Source organism: Melitaea cinxia, chromosome 18 (genome assembly GCF_905220565.1).
Source record: "Melitaea cinxia chromosome 18, ilMelCinx1.1, whole genome shotgun sequence".
In the NCBI taxonomy this organism is placed as follows: domain Eukaryota; kingdom Metazoa; phylum Arthropoda; class Insecta; order Lepidoptera; family Nymphalidae; genus Melitaea; species Melitaea cinxia.
The window spans coordinates 8054143-8077801 of NC_059411.1; the positions used below are offsets into that span (position 1 = coordinate 8054143).

General features: G+C 31.9%; 1 protein-coding gene across 1 annotated transcript in view; it reads left to right on the plus strand.

Annotated features, from left to right (window-relative positions):
• The window catches only part of LOC123662509 (zinc transporter ZIP1-like), a gene marked incomplete at its 5' end in the record, with an annotated part of 39140 nt that extends 15481 nt beyond the window's left edge, over positions 1 to 23659 (plus strand). The window contains 4 exons of the mRNA XM_045597352.1: positions 20694 to 20891; positions 21693 to 21873; positions 22062 to 22396; positions 22554 to 23659. Of these exons, the coding sequence (XP_045453308.1) occupies positions 20694 to 20891; positions 21693 to 21873; positions 22062 to 22396; positions 22554 to 22639 (800 nt within the window). The remainder of the gene's footprint in view (positions 1 to 20693; positions 20892 to 21692; positions 21874 to 22061; positions 22397 to 22553) is intronic.

Here is a 23659-nt window from a genome sequence, read left to right on the forward strand (position 1 = left end):
ATACTAGCTGTGCTCGCGACTTCATCCGCGTGGAATTATAATTATAATTATAATAAAAAAATATTGTTCTGTTCGTAGAATTACAAAATAAATAAATTTCTAAAATAAAAGTAGCCTAATTTACTCCTTATTTCATTAGCTATCTAGATGGTAACGTCAAAATCAGTCCAGTCGTTTCAGTGATTAGCCGGAGCAAACAGACAGACAGACAAAAATTCTAAAAAATGTTTTTATTTATTTATTTATTTATTTATTTTCTTACATCTAATATTACAGGCATAACCCAATTCATTAGACATAGTAAAAGAGACAAAAAGCGAAAGGAAAAAAATGTAAACTATAATTTAAAAAGAATTGGCTGACTTGAACATAATACTAAAAACAAAACAATAATAAATATAAAAATATTAAATATAAAAATATTAAATTCATTTCTCATAACATATTATATACAAAGTAACTTTTGCGAATTCATTCCACGAACAAGAAAAAAGGTCTAGTGTTTCAGCCACCAAGTTTAGCGTTCTGACTGAACGAGCAAGGGGGCCGTTGCGCACTAGCTCGGTTCTGCCGTGGGGTACTGCAAATAAGCTCGGTCTCTGTCTTCGTTGTAGATGATACCTATCGGGTACGGTCAAACCTATCCACCATTTAAAATATAAGTTGCCAGAGCCAGCTCTCTCTTAGTCTCCAACTTGTTGTATCCAACCATGCCCAATACAAACAATGTTGGATACATCAAGGGATACACGCCATAAAGCCTATGGTAAAGAAACCTGGTGAATTTATTTTGAACACGTTCCAGTATGAGACTGTATTTGACTTCATGTGGAGACCATACTACCGCATTATACTCAAGCTGACTTCTTATTAGGGCATCATACAGTAAAGAGATTATTTATTTTGGTATATGTACCGTGTATAAATCAATATACATTTAGTAAAAAGGTGTTACTTTAATATTACAAACAGACACTCCAATGTTATTTATTTGTGTAGATAAGTTTTGTACCCTCTTGGTCTGCACCCACTGATTTTGTCCAATATCGAAATAGCATATTTTTTGCATAGGTGCTTGTCTTACCGATTTCTTCTTCTCTTGGATCTCATGCAAATCTCTCCTTAAATCTTCCTTTGTGTATGTTCTTTTTTCCTTCTTCTTTCTTATCTGCAAAGAACTCATCTTAAATAGAAAAAAATAAGAAAGAAATTACTTATTTCATTCAAAGTAGAATAGGTATTAAACTTTTAGTTTTATGTATTAAACTTATAGAATTAATTTAAAAAATGGACGCGATTTAGTTTTCTTATTAATCCCTTTAGGTATAGTTTGCGTCCACTGCGGACGCAAAGTGAAAGTTTTATAAATTCGGTGTAGCAGTTCGCGTCCACCTTATTTTAACTATTAACTATAAAAAAAATAAGCAAATTCATAATTATTATAATTCCTTTTATCATAACCAACGCCTAGAAACAGCTATGTATCCAAAATAGACATAAAACAATAAAAGACTCACCTTCAAACGAACCGCTGCCCACTATTTTCTTCTCATTATTCCGTGCCTTCGCGCTCTCTTGTTGAACAGCCCTCACTAACTATTTTTTTTACCCAGGATTGCTTGGATGCACGGAACTTTTGTCTATGCGTACGTGCCTCTTATACATTGAGGTATTAGCCGGTAATTATTTTTCGACTTATTGGCGTCTTAGTATACTTAATTTCGAGACTTTTCAAAGTGAGATCCGTAAAATGGACGCGAATTGGGCGGTGGACGCGAACAGGCGCAATGACCCCATATCATTATGTTAACAAAATTATTATCCGAACAGCGGTAAATTATAATTTATGGAGCAAAAAAAAAAAACAAGCTACATTATACGCAAAACTTTAGCTATTATACACACATATGTATACGTTTACTTATATGTATCGAATAAACACATTATGTTGTTATATTATTCAGTTACAGTTACATACACTTTTACAATACAGGTACTTTTCATTATTATAATGTTGACGTGACTTGTTGCGTGTTTTCTCATGATCTATGTTTGTCCATTGAATTTAAACAATATTATATACTCGTATGTCACCATGCATCACCGCCTTAGAACAAAGCCAATGGCACCCATGGAAAATCCATCCTTTTAACACAATATCTTTTACTATCCATTGTATTTTTTTACTGTAACATATTTTAATATTAATTACTTACTTCAATTAGCTTTACAAATTAAAAGTGAGATAAATACCCATGCAAGTATGTTGTTAAATGTAGGTATATATGAAGATAAAATACCGAAGCTTGTCGTTAACGTTATATTTAATTCCGTAATTTTATGTATGCATTATATTGTTCACTATAAATAGAAGCGATTAACTTAACAAAGGTCCATTCTATATGTATATATTTATTTTATTGCTTGTGTGTTTTACTTTACTTAATTACTTTTGAATATTAACACAACTTTTTTACTTTTTTTTTTAAACAGTCGCTGACTGTTGGATTTTTAAAACTGGAAAAATCTAATAATAGCGTCTTAATTACACGTCAATATTTTTGGATTCTTGTTATGACCGTTTCCGCCTTGCGAATTAATTTTTTTTTATTGTCTTTTGTTTATAATTTTTTATATTTTCAAATTCAGTTTTTTACACTAGGTACTAGTGCTTTACCGTTTTCCATTACCGGAACTGAAGGTATACTTGTTCATTACCTAGTATAACATAAATAACGTCAAACAATTATGTAAGTATAAGCTAAGTTAAGCTATAATCAATTCACACATACATTTTAATCGATTTAATAATACTAGTACAACTATGCACCCGATTCATAATATTATCACTATGAGAGAACAACTCTATTACAAAGCATTTTGTTACGTAAAATCTGTTTACATCTTGGTATTTTGTATAATTAGAATTTAATTATATTTTATGATTATCGGTCTAATTATTATTTAATTGTAACAAAAAACTTGTTTTAACGACGAAATTTGAATTCTTATTACAAGTATTAAGTTAGTGGTATATTTGAATAACAATATTTTTGAAGTAAAACTTCTTTACGTACGCTTTACTTAGGGAGTAAACTGGTGAATACATGTCGAGAACGTTACGAAGTGTGTATATAGTGGGAGGCGAACGGAAGTTAATAGGTTTAATTATATAAGAAAAGTTAAGATAGAAAGAAAAAGAGTTACGTTTCGTAAGTTTTATTTTAGTCGCCTCAAGCACAATCCTTTTTTATTATTTTCTCCAATGAACTATTAGATTGTTTTAGCATTATGGTTTTAACTTAACCATTAAGCTAGACTTGTAAAATTTTATTTATTCTTAAAAATAAAACGCAAGGGTCAAGTAAAAACTACAGGCAACGAGCTAAGGCTGACTTGACGATATAGTTTTTTTTAACAACACGATATATATACATTTATAGTTACTTAGGCACAGATAGGCCTTGTACTCAGACTTGTACTAACAAGTCAACTGTATAATGTCACTTGCATCTACCGTGAACTTGGCATTTGCTACAAGCTCACACATTTTATCGTACTTTATAAATACCGATTTATAAATAAAGTCCGATAAAAATAACTGAGTAAGTAATAGTATACACAAGTATAAGTACATTGTTTCAGAGATAGATTAATACGGACTGTTCTTCATAAATCATGTTTAAAATAATAAATTTGTTATAAATATTTTTGTAACAATTATTGTTTTAATTTTTTTGCGTGTAAATTAGACAAAGACTCAAAAACAATAACAAACTCGGACTTTAATGTATATAATATGTATAATAACGTTCGTAAATTAAGATATAAAAAATATCAAATTTCTGTTTTAAATAAATATATCAAGACGTGATCCATTAAAGTTAAAATTTTATGTTATATTTTATATCAGGTTAAAAAAGTATACATAACTAAACCTTATATTTTGAAGCAGACACGTTATGAAAATATAACGATACTTATGAAAACTCAGCTGAATCATTAGAGTATGAAACTATGAACAGGTGAATGTCAACAGCGAGACATGCGAGTATGAAATGTTTTAATTAAACTTCCATGCTTTCATTAAAACCTCGGGCAAATATGAACAATACTTGTTATTTACTCGTCACAGTCGCTCGAAATTTGAAGCTTACTTTCTATATAAATAAGGCTATATATTTACGAGGTACAGCGACGATATAAAACAGAACATATCTATTAAAAACCGTGTATAGTCCACTAAATTTAAAAACGTTATCAAGGTCGATTAATTAGTCGGCCGACTAATTTATTCAAGTTATCTACATATCACGGAATGCATTACGATAGCTTAGTCAAATTTAACTTTAAAAAATAATCAACCATAGGTTACAAATACGTAACAGCATACAGTACAAACTAGACTTTTACCTACTAAAATAAACATTTTTACAAGGTTTTAAAGTTGTTATACCATATTTTTACACAAATCACATTAAAATCGTACTTTATAAGTATTTTTTTACGAAATTATTTTTATTTTTATCAAGTTTTATTTTCAAGGTATAAACATTGAATAACTTGTATAGGTATTTATATGCATTTCTAAAAACGACAACTACATTATAATATACGTAAAATGCTTCTATATAAGTCTACGCACACCTCTTTGTACCGCACCGAAATAGGTTGAATTGTTTATGAATAAGTAACCTGAGATTACCGGTATACGAACGTATAATCACGTCCTGCATATCAAAATATTACGAACATTTAAAACCTATTTCTACAGTTGCCGGATAAAGCTATCTGACATATAACGGTATCCAGCGTAGAAAAGCTTACGATATGTTTTTGTCTCCGACGATTATACGATATATTTTAAATCGCAACTTGTAAATTGAAAAGTTGAAGTTTATTGATTTACGTAAAACAGGATTAATAAATTTTTTAACCTCCTGCTGAAAAAACCTATCAAAAACTTATGTGCTGGATAAACATTTTCAGCTGAAACAGGCCCGACTTAGAATCTAAAATATTTTGAGTTTTATTGAGATGTAATTAAAGAATAATTTATAATAGTTTTCTTTTGACAGACGACTTTTATAAATTAGCAACTCTTGGTTAAAGAAAAATTAATTCATATTGATATGAAAATGCAGATATTATTTTCTTTCAATTTTCCACACTAAAAGTAATATTTATAAGAAAGTGAAAAGTTTTGAAACAACGAAACGAATGGGATTATAGAAGCATGCAAATGTTTTGAGTAATATAGTTAATAATAATTATATTTTCTTATCTTTTGTTTGAAATATTTACACGATTCTGGAATACATATATGTAGGTACTTCTTTACATGCTTCTTTATATGTGGCAGTTTTAAGCTTAACATTATTATTTGAATAATATTAGTATTTATGAATAATCGGTTAAAAAGTAAGTAGGTACAAAAATGTATTTTTAGAATTAAATAACGGAAGAAAATTAAGATGGATGATGAATGATGAAATGAAATAGTGATGACGAATGATGAACATGAAGGTAATAAGAATCCCACTAAAAACATTTTCATGTAAAATTTTGCCAAGACGAGATCATATGGCTCGCACTGTCAAAAAGTTATCAGATCTCATGTAGAGCCAAACTTCTAACTCTACACGCCCTAGCTCTACAAGCCGTAACTTCACAAACTCTACACCTTAGTCAAAATATGTGGCTTGGCTGTTTATATTTATATAATAAATTGACGAATGATGAACATGAAGGTAATAAGAATAATTAACTTTAATACATTTTTTTAATTGACTTTTTTTATATATAACTAGATCGGTAAACAAGCGTACAGCTCATCTGATTGTAAGCTACCGTAGCTTATAGACAGACAGACGTCTGCAACACCAGAAGCATCACAAGCGCGTTGCCGACTCTATCCCCAATAACCCCCAGGATCTCTGGTCACCTTACTCACAAACAGGAACACAACACTGCTTGAAAGCAGTACTATTTAGCTGTGATCTTCTGTACGGTTGAGATACTTACCCCTGTCGGGCTGCTCCTATTTTGGGCTGGAAATTTTCTGGTGTGCCCTACCACAGAAAATTTTTGACTATTATTTTTACTACACTCTTAATAGTCGAATAACTCAGTGAAATATATATTTAATATGTTGTGTAGTTTAAAAGAAAATAATTTTACGTTCTCAAAAAGTGGCACAAGTAAAAAGTGCTCCAGGGCGGCGTTATTCTTGTAGACACAGAACAACGTTTATATTAGAATACTTATAAAACAGTTGCAATTTTCAAATTTTAAAATAGCAAATTTTGCTATCATTACATAGTATATAATTGTGTTTGCTAGCAAACGATAAAAACCGACTTCAATTAGATCGACAAGTAATACAACGTAGGTAGACAAAAAAATAGTCAAGTAAATACGCATTATCAAAGATTACTTAAAAAATTGTAATCAGATCTCGATGAAAATTAAATGTTACCACATGATAAACATCGGCTTTCGATTAAATAAAAATCATCAAAATGAGTACACCCAGTAAAAAGTTGTGCGGATTTTCAAGGGATTCCCTCGATTTCTCTGGGAACCCATCATCAGATCCTGGTTTTCTTATCATGGTACCACACCTGGGATATCTTCTTTCCAACAAAAAAAAAAGAATTATCAAAATCGGTACATGAACGACGAAGTTATCCCCGAACATACATAAAGCTAGCTAGTACTGTCATAAAGATATAAATAGTTTCATAATATTCGTGTTTTACATATTTTACTTTCAATAATGATTTATATACGAAAACTCAAGAAAGAACTATTAAAATTTTGTAGCTCGGTAGAATTTATTTATTGTGACGTATATACATATACTAGCTGTGCCCGCGGCTTCGCCCGCGTTTAAATCAGTGAGTCACAAAGTGTTCCCGGCAAACTTCCAGTGAAACTCAAAATCTCATCAAAATCGGCTTAGTCGTTCCGTAAACCTTCCTCTTGAAGCCCTCTCTCCATTGGTAAAACCACATGAAAAGCCGTTCAGTAAATTTTGAGGGAATCGATCACATACATTTTTGGGGACTTATTGTTATAATACACTAACTGTTGCCCGCGACTACGTTCGCGTGTTTATGAAGATATGCTTTACTATCAAGATGTTTAAGCAAATTATTTTTTTATTTCAGTCACTTGAAATGCTTATCACTCTGAGTAACTTTTTAAAAGGTGCAATTTAGTATAATTTAATAGTTACTTTTATAACACCTCTCTATACACCACATTTTTAGTTTTATTTTCAGACTGCAGTATAAATAACCTATCGACGAACTTATAGCTGCTGTATATGTTTCATACAAACTATCAACCCCAATTAAACCTCCTTAGCGGTGAAATATCGTAAAATCCGTTCTTAGCGGACGTTTGCTAACTATAATCTACCTCACTGCCAAATTTTGTCTTTGTCCAACCTGGATGGATGGACTATCCAGCGGTTTTTAAGTTCTCGTGATGAGTGAGTCAGTGACCTTTCTCTTTTAGATATATAGATTACGATGCATTATTTGGACACCTCCTCACCATCTATAGAGCATATATTTTAAATTTCAAGTCTCTTACTTTAAAAACATAGGCCTTTCATACAAACTTCCGACCCCCGTTTTATCCTCTTAGGTGTCGAGTTTCATAAAATTCGTTCTTAGCGGATGTTTACGTCCTATACAATACCTACTTGCCAAATTTCAAGTATGTATGTGTTATAGTTTCGGAGATTTCGTGATGAGTGAGTCAACCTACCATCCCCCGTTTTAACCCCAAAAGGGAGTTGATTTCTAAAGATACATTATTTAGACACCTTCTCACCATCTATAGAACATCATTTTAAATTTCAAGTCTCTTACTTCAAAAACATAGGATTTTCATACAAACTTCCAACCCCCGTTTCTCCCCCTTAGGGGTCGAGTTTCGTCAAATCCATTCTTAGCAATAGATTACGCCCTATAAGGAGCCTACCCGCTAAATTTCAAGTTTGTAAGCATTATAGTTTCGGAGATTTCGTGATTAGTGAGTCAACGTAACATCCCCCGTTTTAACCCCAAAAGGGAGTTGATTTCTAAAGATACATTATTTGAACACCTTGTTACCATCTATAGAGCATACATTTTAAATTTCAAGTCTCTTACGTCAAAAACATGGGACTCTCATACAAACTTCCAACCCCCATTTTACCCCTTAGGGGTTGAGTTTCGTAAAATCCGTTCTTAGCGGATGTCTACGTCCTATAAGGAGCCTACTTACCAAATTTCAAGTTTGTAGGTGTTATAGTTTCGGAGATTTCGTGATGAATGACCTTTCGCGTTTATATATATTATAGATTTATATACCTACTAGCTGTGCCCGCGGCTTCGCTCGCGTTGAAATCAGTTTGTCACAAAGTTTTACCAGCAAACTTCCAGTGAGACTCTCATCAAAATCGGCTTTGCCGTTCCGTAAACCTTCCTCTTGAAGACCTCTCTCCATTTGTGAAACCGCATGAAAATCCGTTAAGTAGATTTTGAGGGAATCAGTCACATACGCTTTTGGGAACTTTGTTTTATAATACACTAACTGTTGCCCGCGACTACGTCCGCGTGTTTATGAAGATATGCATTACTATTAGATGCTTAACGCAAATTTTTTTTTTTTATTTCAGTCACTTGAAATGCTTATCACTCTGAGTAACTTTTTCAAAGGCACAATTTAGTATAATTTAATAGTTATTTTTATAAAACCTCTATACACCACATTTTCAGTTTTATTTTCAGGCTGCAGTATGAATAACCTATCAGGCGAACTTGTTGCTACTGTATATGTTTCATACAAACTATCAACCCCAATTAAACCCCCTTAGCGATGGAATATCGCAAAATCCGTTCTTAGCGGACGTCTACTAACTATAATCTACCTCCCTGCCAAATTTCATCTTTGTCCATCTTGGATGGATGGACCATCCAGCGGTTTTTAAGTTCTCGTGATGTCAATCAGTGACCTTTCTCTTTTATATATATAGATTACGATGTATTATTTGGACACTTCCTCGCCATCTATAGAGCATACATTTTAAATTTCAAGTCTCTTACCTTAATAACATATGACTTTCATATAAACTTCCAACCCCCGTTTTATCCCCTTATGGATCGAGTTTCGTAAAATCCGTTCTCAGCGGATGTTTACGCCCTATAAGGAACCTATCTGCAAAATTTCAAGTTTGTAGGTGTTATAGTTTCGGAGATTTCATGATGAATAAGTCAACCTACCATCCCCCGTTTTAACCCCAAAAGGGAGTTGATTTCTAAAGATACATTATTTGAACACCTTCTCACTATCTATAGAGCATACATTTTAAATTTCAAGTCTCTTCCTCCAAAAACATAGGACTTTCATACAAACTTCTAACCCCCGTTTTATCCCCTTAGGGGTAGAGTTTCATAAAATTTGTTCTTAGCAAATGTATACGCCTTATAAGAAACGTACCTGCCAAATTTCAAGTTTGTAGGTGTTATAGTTTCGGAGATTTCGTGATTAGTGAGTAAACCTACCATCCCCCGTTTTAACCCCAAAAGGGAGTTGATTTCTAAAGATACATTATTTGGATATCTTTTCATCGCCTATGGAGCATACATTTTAAATTTCAAGTCTCTTACTTCAAAAACATAGGACTTTCATACAAACTTTCAACCCCTGTTTTACCCCCTTAGGGGTCGAATTTCGTAAAATTTGTTCTTATCAAATGTCTAAGCTCTATAAGGAGCCTATCTGCCAAATCTCAAGTTTGTAGGTGTTATAGTTTCGGAGATTTCGTGATGAGTGAGTAAACCTACCATCCCCCGTTTTAACCCCAAAAGGGAGTTGTTTTCTAAAGATACATTATTTGGACACCTTTTCACCATCTAAAGAGCATACATTTTAAATTTCAAGTCTCTTACTTCAAAAACATAGGACTTTCATACAAAATTGCAACCCCCGTTTTACCCCCTTAGGGGTCGAGTTTCGTAAAATCCGTTCTTAGCGGATGCCTACATCTTATAAGGAGCCTACCTGCCAAATTTCAAGTTTGTAGGTGTTATAGTTTCGGAGATTTCGTGATGAGTGAGTGACCTTTCGCTTTTATATATATTATAGATTTTACGGTTTACAGTAACGCATATTTGTGTATGTAACAAGTACCTATGTGGTTAGATTAGCGCATATGCTAATTCTACTGTACTCTATTCTGTGTTAGGTTATGGTTAAACTGGGTCAAACTAACCTAATTCGCCACGATGCTTTTGTAGGGAACATGAAATGTCAGTCCCACAAAATGAAATGTTCTCTTTTAAAATCTTTTAGACGTATAATATTTGTATACTTATATTTATAATAAGTTACTTTAATTTCCAATAAAATATCGTTAGAATAAAAATCCATCTTTATTTCTTTGTGAACAAAAGAGTCTTGACCCGACTTTTGAACCGATTTCAATAATTCATTCATCAACTTCAAATTAGAATTCGCCCAGAAATACAATAGGCTGTAAAAAATTCAAGCTGCGACAAATATTAATGGATCAATATCCGCAAATGGAAACATGAATTACTACTACTAACAAGACATCTAGTTAACTAACAAAGACATCTAGTCGTACTATATTACGATAACACTGCCTTTGCACTCTGTTAAGTTTCTATGCTGTAATTTTTTTTTCTTGTAATTTTATATGCAATAAAGTAATAAGTAAATAAATATGTACGTAGCAACAGGTAGGTAACAATACCATATAAAACAATTACACCTATATAAGATATTCGTTTTGTTTCTGATAAGTTTATGTTATTTAAGAATTTCGTTACGAAAAAGAAGAAAAAACTTAACAATAAATATGCCTCAATATGTAACTATTCCAATAATTAGTACAATGCGAACTATTCGCCTTGGTATTGAAGTAACATTTGTGAGTATTTAAATGTGGTAGGTACGTAGGTATACGTATGGGGGTCTGAGAAAAAACCGTATGATTACGTGTATTTTAAAAATAATTGTTATTTCGTAAAAGATTTTAAAATTATATTTGAGACATTAAAACAGAACAAACAATCTTTTTTATAATTAAGATTACATCAAATGTATACTTATATGATTTACTTCTACGCGCAAGCGGCGTTGGGGATATTGACTGGTTTAGTATTAAACTTTACTTGATTATGTATTATATATTTATGTAAAATGTGACTTATTATTGCGATATTCAGTCCAGTTTCTATTCACGCGTGACGCGGAAATCAGATGTCAATCTAAGTAGGTAATATAACACTACAAACGTCAAACTGACTGATTTTACTATATGTGTTCTATATAATTAATAGGGCATTCAACTTGATATAACATTAGATTTTACGTTGTTTTAACTATGTAATATTTTTATATATCAAAAGCTGCCATCGAAATAACATATAGCCTACATTTTAAGTTGGACAAAGTTACATATCTGTGCAAAATTTCATTAAAATCAGTCCTGTAGCTTCCGATATTAGCCCGAAGCCCCGGACAAACATCATATTAATACTTATTATAAAGCTGAAAAGTTTGTTTGTTTTTTTAATCTCAGGAACTACTGAAAAATTATTCTGTGTTGGATATTCCATTTACCGAGGAAGGCTAAATAACATCACGCTTCGACAAATAGGAGCTGAGCATTAATAAGAAATGATACATGTTATGCGATAGCACATGTCTATCTTTTAAGGTTGATTCTTGAATAGTCATGTAAATACGCATTATCAAAGATAATTCAAAAAGTACTTGTCAGATCTCGATTCAATTTAAATGGGACCACATGACAAAGCACCACCTGCCGCGCGCCTGTATAAGTCGCCTGAGTTGCTTAGTAATTAATGTTTTGAAAATGTTAAATATTTTTATAATCATCAAATGAACGCGGGTGAAATCGCGGGGCGCAGCTAGTCACATTATAAATACGACTAAAATTTGGTTTGAAGGCGCTGATAATTTAACTACAAATTATGTAACAGCTGCGCGATTTACGTTTAGGGAAATACCTGATGACAATTCGAATTTTTGTTTCTTATTTCTTTAGAGATAGGGGCGAAAATTTAAAAACATTTCTTGCATTTTACATATTCAGCGGGGTCACGGCGCAAGTCCTGCATCTTAAATACTGCCTAACACAATCCAGTATTCACTGACGGCATTGTAGATCTTTTACGCTTTGTACATGAATATTTAATGCTTTTTACCATGTTCGCTATCTACTTGACAAAAATAGATTCACTGTTGCATATAAGGAAAGTGCTGACAATGAAGCGTGTTTAAATCGTTCTGATTAATAACCACATTACGTAAAATCACATAACTTTATTCATAAATTTTTAGTTCAAAAGCAATGTTATGTAAAGCTAAACCATTAAGAAATGAATAAATACGTACGAAATAATACTTATTTATTTTTATTTTGGTAATTGGGTGTATTTTTAAAATTGATATACAAATATTATATAGTTACGTTATTTTTATTACGAAGAACATTTATTTGTACTCGTTAGACTGAGCTTGATTGAACCTGTTTCAATAATTCCTTTGAATAACATGCAAATAAATTATCAGGGTAATGCTCATAAAAGCAGAGGATTAGCCATAAATATAATCCAATCAGGATATTATAATATAATCATATTTATTTTTTGCTGTGATTTAATATATAAAAAAAAATATGTTTTATAAATCAATGTTATAGACACTAATCTATTCGAGTTTTCAAAACTTACAAAGCGAAATTGTTTTATTTTATAAATATAAATATTTTACTGTAATTATTAAAACGCTGGTAATTAATTTCTGAATAATAATAATAGTAGGTACTAAGTATAAAGAAAAACTCAAGGTGACACGCAGGCGATGGCGTCACTTGGCGGCTCAATTTTGTCAACTCTTTCCGATCTTAAGACCTTACGTAAATGGGCACACGAGTTTGTTCCTCAAGTTATTTAATTTACAGTTGCTTTTATCTTGAACTTAAATAACATAAAAGCGACGTTAACTTTGAAGTTAATGGAACAGACCGGTCGAAGCCGCCGAGTAAAAACAAGACAGAGGGAATTTCAAACAATTTGCGAAGGTCTGGTTTTACTGTGACACTTAAAAATTTTACTCTTAAATTATCAGAATATGTAAAATTTACGTTTCCGATATTGTTTACGACCATGTAGTTTTGAGATCGTCTTAAAGATATGGATTTACCTATAATTATACTTCCACACACACTGACCGATGCATTTAAGTAACCGCATACCTTCCGAACGATGCAACCTAATTTGATAATTCCTTTTTTTTGGTTTCGTTGTTGTTAGGATCAGGTTTTTATAAAAGAAAAATAATAAAAATCGATATCGAGAAACTAAAGTGGTACGAAGTTCGCCGTATCAGCTAGTTTCAAAAAAAATGTTGAAAGTAAAAAAAATCTTAATCAATAAGCTTTTATTTTAAATTCGCTAAAAAGAATAAAATAAACTTTGAAAAGAAAACCCCATAATTCGGTTTTTCCTAGTCTAGAGCTTAGCCAACTTCTCCTTTAAAACTTTAACTATCATTGTATAATGTCATTACACAATTAACATACTACAAAATACAGTCGAATTGAGAACCTCCTCCTTTTTTGGAAGTCGGTTAAAAAGCTTGTCGTACTTTGTGTGACAGTGTGAGTTGTATAGGGGGCGTCCATAAATTACGTGAGCTGTTTTTTTAAATTTTCTGTCCCTCCCTCCCCCCCTGGTGCTATGTCGTGAGATTTTATTCAACCCCCTCCCCCATCCCCCAATCTCACGTGAGATTTTTCAAAATGTGGGATTCTTACGTAAACGCGTTGGATTGTTATTGTAAAAAGAAAAAAAAATATTTGCTTCGTGCTTTTATTTAAGACTAGTAATCAGACACAATCAAAAAATCACACAGTAGATGTATAACGTCAAAGTATGAATGAAATTATTTTATTTCGAATGAATTGGTGAATGATCTTAATCGTATTACGATTACGCTTAAGATTAAATCTTAAACATGTACAATCTGGATTAAATGGACCAAAATAGTATAATTTTTTTTTGTTTCAATCAGAAAAAAATTGCGTGATATTTGCCCCTCTCTCCAACGTAAGATTAGATGAGATTTGACTCGACCTCCTCCCCTCCCTAAACATCTCACGTATTTTATGAACGATATTATCGACTATTTTTATCATTCAGTACTAGATTACATTATAAGAGATTTTTCAAATTTCCGTATTAATTATGTTTATATTTCTGTGGGCATTTAAATATTCATAATGATTACCGTAAGTCTAATCTTATTATATTACAAAATAAACTCGTAACTTTTTATTTGTTTATTCATATACGTGAGTGAGTCATTACAGTATAATAAGCTTCACTGACTTGTGGGTTGAATTAATGAGGAGGTTGATAAGAACTCTGACATTAATGCTAGATTGATGTCAAGTTTGAACCTTAAGTTAATAGACGTAGCGACAATTTACCTAATGAATGTAAATAAAGATATTTGAATTTAAGCTATTTACGTAATATAATACTAGATATTTAAGACTGTAACTCGACGATTGATCGACGACAGTTATGATGTAGAAGTGCGAACAAACCGTGGATATAACGGTACGGGTTCGACTCTTGCTTAGACATTATTAGATTTTTTTAAATATTTATTTCTGATTGAGACTCAGTCATGTCTTGGAGAGCACCTAAAACTTCGGTTGTTGATCCCGGTTGTTATCGTAAAACTCTTATTGTGACTCTTAAGGAAATTATCCGCTAAGTTGCAGTATATACCTATATATACCTGATAAAGACGTTTTTTTCCCATTAGTGAGACATAAACAACTAATTTCAGATCAGTTCCGTTCATTTCAGTATTTTTATTTTATTTTTATTAATTATTATAGTCAGAAGTTAAACTAGCACCAATAGGGAATGTAGATTCTGCAGTGAAGAATCGTCAGGAAACTCCGCAGATATACTTAAAATAAAAAACTGTGGGTGTGTTTATTATTAAGAATATAAATATCAATATTGAAGACTGAATATCCAATATGCGTTTGTACTTATGTTTGGAACAAATATTTGAAAAGTTGATATAGACTAGGTATTATTTACTGACTCTATTATCGATGTATAGAAAACTACCAAATTTCCGCAGACAACGAAAGAATGAGAAGAGAGAAGTGAGAGAAGAAAAACCGACTTCAATTATATAAGACGAAAAAATAGTCAAGTAAAAACGTATTATCAAAGATTACTTCAAAAGTTGTAATCAGATCTCGATGAAATTTAAATGTGACCACATGGTAAACATCGGCTTTCGATTAAATTAAAAATCATCAAAATCGGTACACCCAGTAAAAAGTTATGCGGATTTTTGAGAGTTTCCCTCGATTTCTCTGGGATCCCATCATCAGATCGTGGTTTTCTTATCATGGTACCAAACTAGGGATATTCCCTTTCCAACAAAAAAAAGAATTATCAAAATCGGTACACCCAGTAAAGAGTTATTGCGGATTTTCAAGAATTTCCCTCGATTTCTCTAGGATCTCATCATCAGATCCTGGTTTCCTTATCATGGTACTAAACTTGGGATATCTTCTTTCCAACAAAAAAATAATTATCGAAATCGGTACATCCAGTAGAAAGTTATGTGGTATAATACAACGTAGGTCGACGAAAAAGAAATCGGTTCTTATTATCAAAAATCGGTTCATAAACGACGGAGTTATCCCCGAACATACATTAAATATATATATACATATATATTAATATATACGAATTGAGTAACCTCCTCCTTTTTTTGAAGTCGGTTAAATAAAATTATACGTTCTTTTATATAGTCATGACAATATTGTATGAAAAGAGAAGAAAAATAAAGATAAACACTCGATAGAAATTTTTTCCTTAACTTAATATTCCTTAATTATACCTACATTGTCTTTGGATTTTCTAATTACGCTATTTATTACGTTATTATATTAGATCTCTCTCGTATAATTAATTTTCTCTAATATTTGCCTCTTCTATTGCTTTAATTTTCTTTTCAAATTATTTTATAAAAGTCATTACTTACTAATTATGTTATTTTTAAGTAACATAATAACTATAATTGTGGTGTATACCTACCTATACTTAAGAATTAATCGTAATAATTATTAATTGCTTTAATAAATTGACTTTACTAATAGATAAACATTGACTTAAATTTATTGATCATGTGAAAGAACAGCATTTGAGTTTGTTTCGACAATAGAGGATAACTATTAACACCAAATGCTTAACTTCATTAAGTGAATGGTTTCTTTTGTGGAATAAGCCTAGCTTAAAGCTATTTTTGCCTTCTTCTCAGATTCGCATTCCGATGCTATGATAATTATTTATTGAATAAAAAATTAACATAAAATAATAATTCAAAAGTCCTTCAAATCCTTTTTGGTAAAGCTAATTTTACTGTTTAATTTATTTTACCAAATGCACGCTATAACTTTTTGCACGCACTTCTCAATATCACGAGAAAATTGGTCGTGCAGTGAATTAACGATGTTTCTGAGCTAATCTTCGAAACTACTGGAACAATTTTAATAAATTTTGCACAGATATGTAACATTGTCGAACTAAACTTATAGGCTATATTTTATTTCGATTAATGACCTCGAGTGAAACTGCGGGGCACAGCTATTATAATATAAATATTAGCTTTAATAGATTCAATATATACATAACAACCTAAATATACGTGTGTAGGGCCCGTTTTACCGGCTGTAGATAAAATTTATCCTGCAGCTAAGTTACGAATAGACTTAAACACCAGGAGGTAGAATATGTCAATTGTATCTGTTGCGAGAAATTAAGGAACTACAATTTTTAGATTCAAAATTGCGAATTCGATTGTGTAAATCATTACATAGTATAAAACAAAGTCGCTTCGCGCTATTTGTATGTTTAGATATTTAAAAGTACGCAACGGATTTTGATGCGGTTTTCTTTAGTAAATAGAGTGATTCTAGAGGAAGGTTTATATATTGTATAATACATGGATGATATAGTAGAAAACACTGATAGTTTTTGCAACCATGCGAAGCCGGGGCGGGTCGCTAGTTAATATATATCATAAACTTCTATCAGTTGCCGTCATCTATTAAATAGCATTAACGGCTACCAGTGATACAGGCCCTAAATATAAAATATGAATGATATTTATTAAATCCACGATCCAGACGTTCTGGTATTTTTTTTTGACGTCAAGAAACACATACATATGCGTCTAGCATCCTCGCATATTTTGCGATACAATAACACATTTCTTGACAATAGCATTTCAATTGATTATAGGATTCAGTGCGCGTGCGTTGATATTGTTTGGACAGATGCGAATATAATTGACAATGTTCACCGTACGATTATTTGCGTATGGGAGTATGCTACGCTTTTAAATAATAATACCTACGTGTGTAGTATTTTACCATATATAATTATTACTAAGGAAATTTAAAATAAAATATCAAGTAAACAAAAGGTTTTAAATGCGTTGTTTTTTTTAAACAAAAGATTTTATATTTGATTGATGATATTATTTAAAAAAGATTTAAAGACTTCTTACCTTTATATAAAAATATATTTTTTAAACAAGAGTTTTTTAAAGTATTTTGCGCAGATATTTTAATAATTATGTAAAATTGTCGGAAATAAAGTATAAAAACTTCCTTTCTCGTTTTAGCCGTTACGAAAACATTATAATATAGGTATAAACAGTGTGTTCTTTCTGCATGGTTTGTTCAGATAATGAGTGATTTATCACGTACAAAGTGTGTAAACTATCACAACTGGCTGTATTTGTCTTTCTATTTGTTGGTAATTATCCTTAGTATTTACTTATTATATTTTACGTATTTTTGGAATATTACTTTTACAGCATTAGCTCGGTATTTAACAACTATTTAAAAAAATAGTACGGAATATACAAAAAATGTACTCAGGATATGTCGTAGGTACTTTGTGATTTTTATTATTATTAAATTCATAATCTATATATTAAATTAACAATACGTAAAGCAAAAACTTTGTATCACTTTTTATGAAAATTACGTGGACGGAGGATTATGAAATTATGAACACTTATAGTTTATATAGTGAAGAAATATTCTTAGGAATATTTTTTTTTAACTATTCCTAAGAATATTTTAAATCAATAAAAAAAACATTACACACACTACCATGTATTTGACACACACACGCATATTACTCTTTTGTTGATTGTCAGTCTATAGTCAAATTAAAAAATTTAAAAAAAGGTTCTTTATTTTCATTATTTTTTGGTTTTCTTTAATTTAAATTTTTAATTGTGGTCGAATTTCGACCTCTGGGTGACCACTAAAATTTTAGATATGCATGGAATATTGTTCTATTTTTCTATTCGCAGACACAAAAAGTAAGCATCAATCATACGATTTATGAGCTAAATAGAAAGTGTATTTTATTATTATATTGTACGTAAATATTACGATAAAACCTATACGTAAAAATTATATAAACTTGAAATTTGGTATACTTTCAAGTTTGAAATTTTAATTGTAACTTAATACTCTTCGTAACAGTGAAGAAAATTGCAATTAAAACTTTAAGAGATATTAAAAGTATTAATTTTTGTGCTTTGTTCGACCAATTAAGCAACGTTCTTGCGATTTTCAATTAATATTGTGATAGAGTCATCTAAACAAAAGTATAATGGCTATTGCTTCACCGCGTGCCTGTTCTGTTTCCCTTATTAGCCTGGATATTTTCTATAAGAAATCACTATAAGTGTTAAGATCGTCTTTATAAACTGTAGGTATATTTTGTGTTTTTTGTTTCTTTTTTTTGGTTCCTATCTCTATCCATCATCATCTTCCTGCCCTTATCCCACTTATGTAGGGTCGGCACAACATGTTTTCCTCTTCCATTCCTCTCTATTATTCGTCACTTCAGTGCTTACTCCTTTCTTTCTCATGTCCTCACTCACACAATCCATCCATCGCTTTTTCGGTCTGCCGATCGCTCTTCGTCCTTCGACATTCATCCCTAACATTCTCTTACCGACATAGCGGTCATCCCTCCTCATTACATGCCCATACCACGCTAACCTATTGCTCCTCATTTTCTCTGTCACGGGTGCTACTTTCAAACTTCCCCTTATATACTCATTTCTAATCCGATCTTTCCTCGTTACTCCACACATCCATCTTAGCATTCTCATCTCGGCTGCGTGCACTCTTCTTTCATCCGTCACTTTTGTTGCCCAACATTCCGATCCATACATTACGACAGGTCTTATGATCGTTTTATAGATTTTCCCCTTAAGTTTAAGGGGCATTCGTGGATCACAAGCTGTTCCAGAGACCTGTCGCCATTTCATCCATCCCGCATTTATTCTATTTTTCACGTCACGGTCTATGTTGCCGTCATTTTGTATTAATGACCCAAGGTAGCGGAAGTCGGAGCAGACTGGTAGGGATACACCATCCAAGGCAATATAGGAAAAACCGGACGAACCGCTGAAATCGCAGAACAAGTGCTCGGTTTTAGACCTACTTATCCTCAATCCCGCGCCCTCCAGTCTTTCCTGCCATTTTCCCAGTCTGCTCTGTACCTCAAGGACATTATCTCCGACAAGAACAATGTCGTCAGCAAACAGCATACACCAGGGTGCTTCCTCCTGTATGTCTGATGTTAGAACATCCATTACCAGGAGGAATAGATACGGGCTTAAAGCCGACCCCTGGTGCAAACCTACAGCCACACTGAACTTGTCAGTTATCCCGGCTTCGGACCGGACGTGGGTGCTAGCTCTAGCATACATCGCCTGAACAAGTCGTACATACTTCTCTGGCACTCCTTTCCCTTTCATAGCCCACCCCTATGAATGTCTATCCATAAAATATTAAATATAAAATAAATAGGTAAAAATGTTTTTCTTGTACTCTAGTTTAGAAGCGTTCCGCTTTCATGGGTTTTATTTGTAAATCTATTGGATTCATCAAAAAGTATCTACTTAATTATTATGCATGTATGTAGTAGTAACTAGTGTAACAAAATAGTGATGCTCATAATTATGGTTATTTCTAAAAATTGTTTTAAGCATGTAAACATTTATACTAAGGTTGTTTTTTTCATTTAAAGATAATCTCTATGAATCTGAATGTCTGACTACAGTGTTTCATTATAAAATTAAAAACGAATAAGGTTGTTAACAGAAGGTGACTCGTGCAATACCTTATACATACCAAGTCCTCATTCATCTATTGTCTTGTTATTTGAAGTACCATGAGTATGAAGAGAAAAAATGTCAATGCAAGCAAAAACTTTGCATACCTATAATGTGCATATAAACTTTGCATATATAAGAAAAAGAAAAAAGTAGTAACTAAATTAAAACCATCAGATTACGAACATACACTTTGTTTGATCACCTTATATTTAAGAAGGCACTATTTTACTCATCTCAAAATATCAATGTTTAAAATAGTGGGTAATACAATATTGGTATTGCTCAAGTAAATCAGAGACAAGATACCTGTAAAAAAGGTCTAATTAAAATCTTTACAAAATTAGGTAACTAAAGTTATCTAATAAATAATTGTTATTAATTATTTCCAGAGTCAAATCAGCTACAAGAATTCGATTTTTCACTATCTGCCTTGTTGATGTGCTGCGGCTTTTTCATTATGTACCTGGTCGAGGAATTGGTCCATATCTACATCCACAGACGTGAGAAGAAGAACGGCAAAGCCGCCCCTCTTGTGAGGAACTTAAGTGTCCGCAGGAGTCGAGCCAGCAGCGAAAGTAAAGAGGCCAGTGAGAAAAGCGTGACTAACTCCACTTCTGATCTCATCGACCCGGCTTCTATTACGAAAGGCAAGGTATGGATAGTTATGCTATTTCAAAATCACTACCCAAGTATTAAGCTTTATTAAATTAAGAATGTTTTGAAATATTTTGTTGACTTATCAAACCGATGATATAGTACCTACTCATATAATTTATTTAAAGTAATACAAATAAAATCAATATTTAGTAAATAAAATCGTTTTAGAGATTTTACGGTTAACTCTTAAAATGTGTAAAGAAGAAAAAGTAAGTAGACTACAATCTATACTAACATTATAAAGCTGAAGAGTTTGTTTGTTTGTTTAACCGCGCTAATCTCAGGAACTACTGGTTTGAACTAAAAAATTCTTTTTGTGGTGCGTAGTCCATTTTACGAGGAAGGCTTTAGGCCATATAACCACTGCGTTGTGCGTCTGCGTAAAACTGTAAGTCAACCAAATTGTTCAGTAATAGCTTAAAAATATTTTAGTACGTTTTGTCCATAAATATAACTCGGTTGAAACCGTGGGGTACACCTAGTAATCTACACATAAAAATATATTTGATGAAATTTTAAAGATACTTTCAGCTAATCATTGATTTATTATTAATAAATAGCTTTTGATGTTAAGATCACCTTTGTATATCTTTATAATTTGTATGTTTTGGTTCTTAATTGTTTCTTTGTGGTTATTGTAAACCACACCACAAAAGTATAATAGTCTTAAAAGCGATACTGAGTTAGAAAATTTCATTTATATTCGATTCGTGCATTATTTCAGGATGTAGAAGTGAACCACAATCACCACACACACAGTCACCAAAGTCATGGACACAGCCACTTGCCGATACACGCAGCTGACGATGTGACCTCGGCTTTACGCGGCTTGCTCATTGTATTGGCTCTTTCTATACATGAACTATTTGAAGGTCTCGCTGTTGGTTTGGAATCTAGCACTTCACACGTTTGGTAATAGAAATTCCTTAAAACTAAAAAAAAGCTACATTTCGCGCCATCTGTTATCAAGTAGTATTTCCTTTTATTATTATACATATTATAATTTGACACTAGATGGCGATAAACAACCATAGCTTATATACTTCACAATAACTAATCATAGTAATTATGAACTAAATGCATATTATTATCGTTTTCAGGTATATGTTAGGAGCTGTATCTGCTCACAAGTTAGTCATCGCATTTTGTATTGGTGTGGAATTGATATCAAACCGAACAAAGACTTGGCTTTCTGTGGTGTACATAACAACATTCGCTATTGTCTCTCCCCTGGGTATCGGCATTGGTCTGATTCTCGTCGGTGGCGAGGGAGCGACGGCGGCTGGTGTATACTCTGTAGTCCTCCAGGGCTTGGCATCTGGTACCTTGCTGTATGTCATATTCTTCGAAATCTGGAAGAGCGACAGGACAGGAATTTTACAATATATCGCAGCGCTGTTTGGTTTCGGCCTTATGTTCGGACTACAGCTGCTTAGTAAGTTATATCGACTACTTCTATCTTATTATATGTAATGTTTCAAAAGAGTTTTTATACCATCGCCCATTATATAAAATTACTACATTTGGTATTAAGTCATTTTATTTTCATACATTATGTACTTCGTTTCATATATTTTTTTCTTTATTTACAGCGGGACATTCACACAGTCACTCCCATGGTGGTGGTGGTCACGACCACGACCACGACCACGATCACGGCCACAGTCACGACCATTAAACAAACGTTGCAGATAACATAATTAATTTAATTTTAATTAGGTTCCAATTAAGTGTAGTATTATTATACGAGTAATATAGATTTATATCATAAACAGTTTTGTAAAGACAAAACGAGATATTTCAAATAAATAGTAAAGTGAAAAAACATTTTGTGAAAGAAAACTTCTTATCAGTTTTATGTCGTAGCTTTTTTGGTCTAATATTCATTTATATGTATAAACCAGACCATCTTTAAAAATATTTACGTTTTTGATGTGAATCAAGAAATTATTATTTAGGTAATGTTTTGGAAAACTAGTTTGGAAGTAAAATTAGTTTTATTATTATTTTCATAAGATTTTAACAAAACGACGTACTTACCTATATAAGTGTAAAAAATATTTTCGCTGTCAGAAGTATTATTCCAAAAAAGAAAACGTTTGAAATTAACAAATGTAACTCTAGTCAGCGTGATTTAGTTTGTAATGCAACTATGTACTTATAAGCTCGGCGTTAATTCTAAAACTCGTAAAATGTACCGTCTTTAACTCTTTCAGACTAAACTTATTTCTACAAGACCAATCGTGTCGTTTATTTATTACTAATCAAACTTACATAAATATCCCAAATGAAAAATTTTTGTTGTAAAAAACTATTTATAAAATATGAGATTAAATCAAAATAAACTAAGTTGACAAATCGATGGGTATTCTTAAATCTTTTACTTCGAAAAAATTAAACCCTGGCTACTTATGTCAATAAATGATATTAAATACCATTGTGTATCATGTACCAATATAATAGCAATATAATAAGGAGAAAAAGTTTCAATTTTTAACGCATAATGCTTGTGTAACTTTATGATTTATCAAACGTTTCTGTGATATAAGAGCTAAGCAGACGAAGAAATAGAATACCTTCTATGTAGTTATAAATAAGGTCTTAACAATTTAATATTATGTACAAAGACAGATTTCGATGGAAGTACATAGCGTGTAAATATATTATGTAATTTGTGTAAATATAATTGTTACATAAA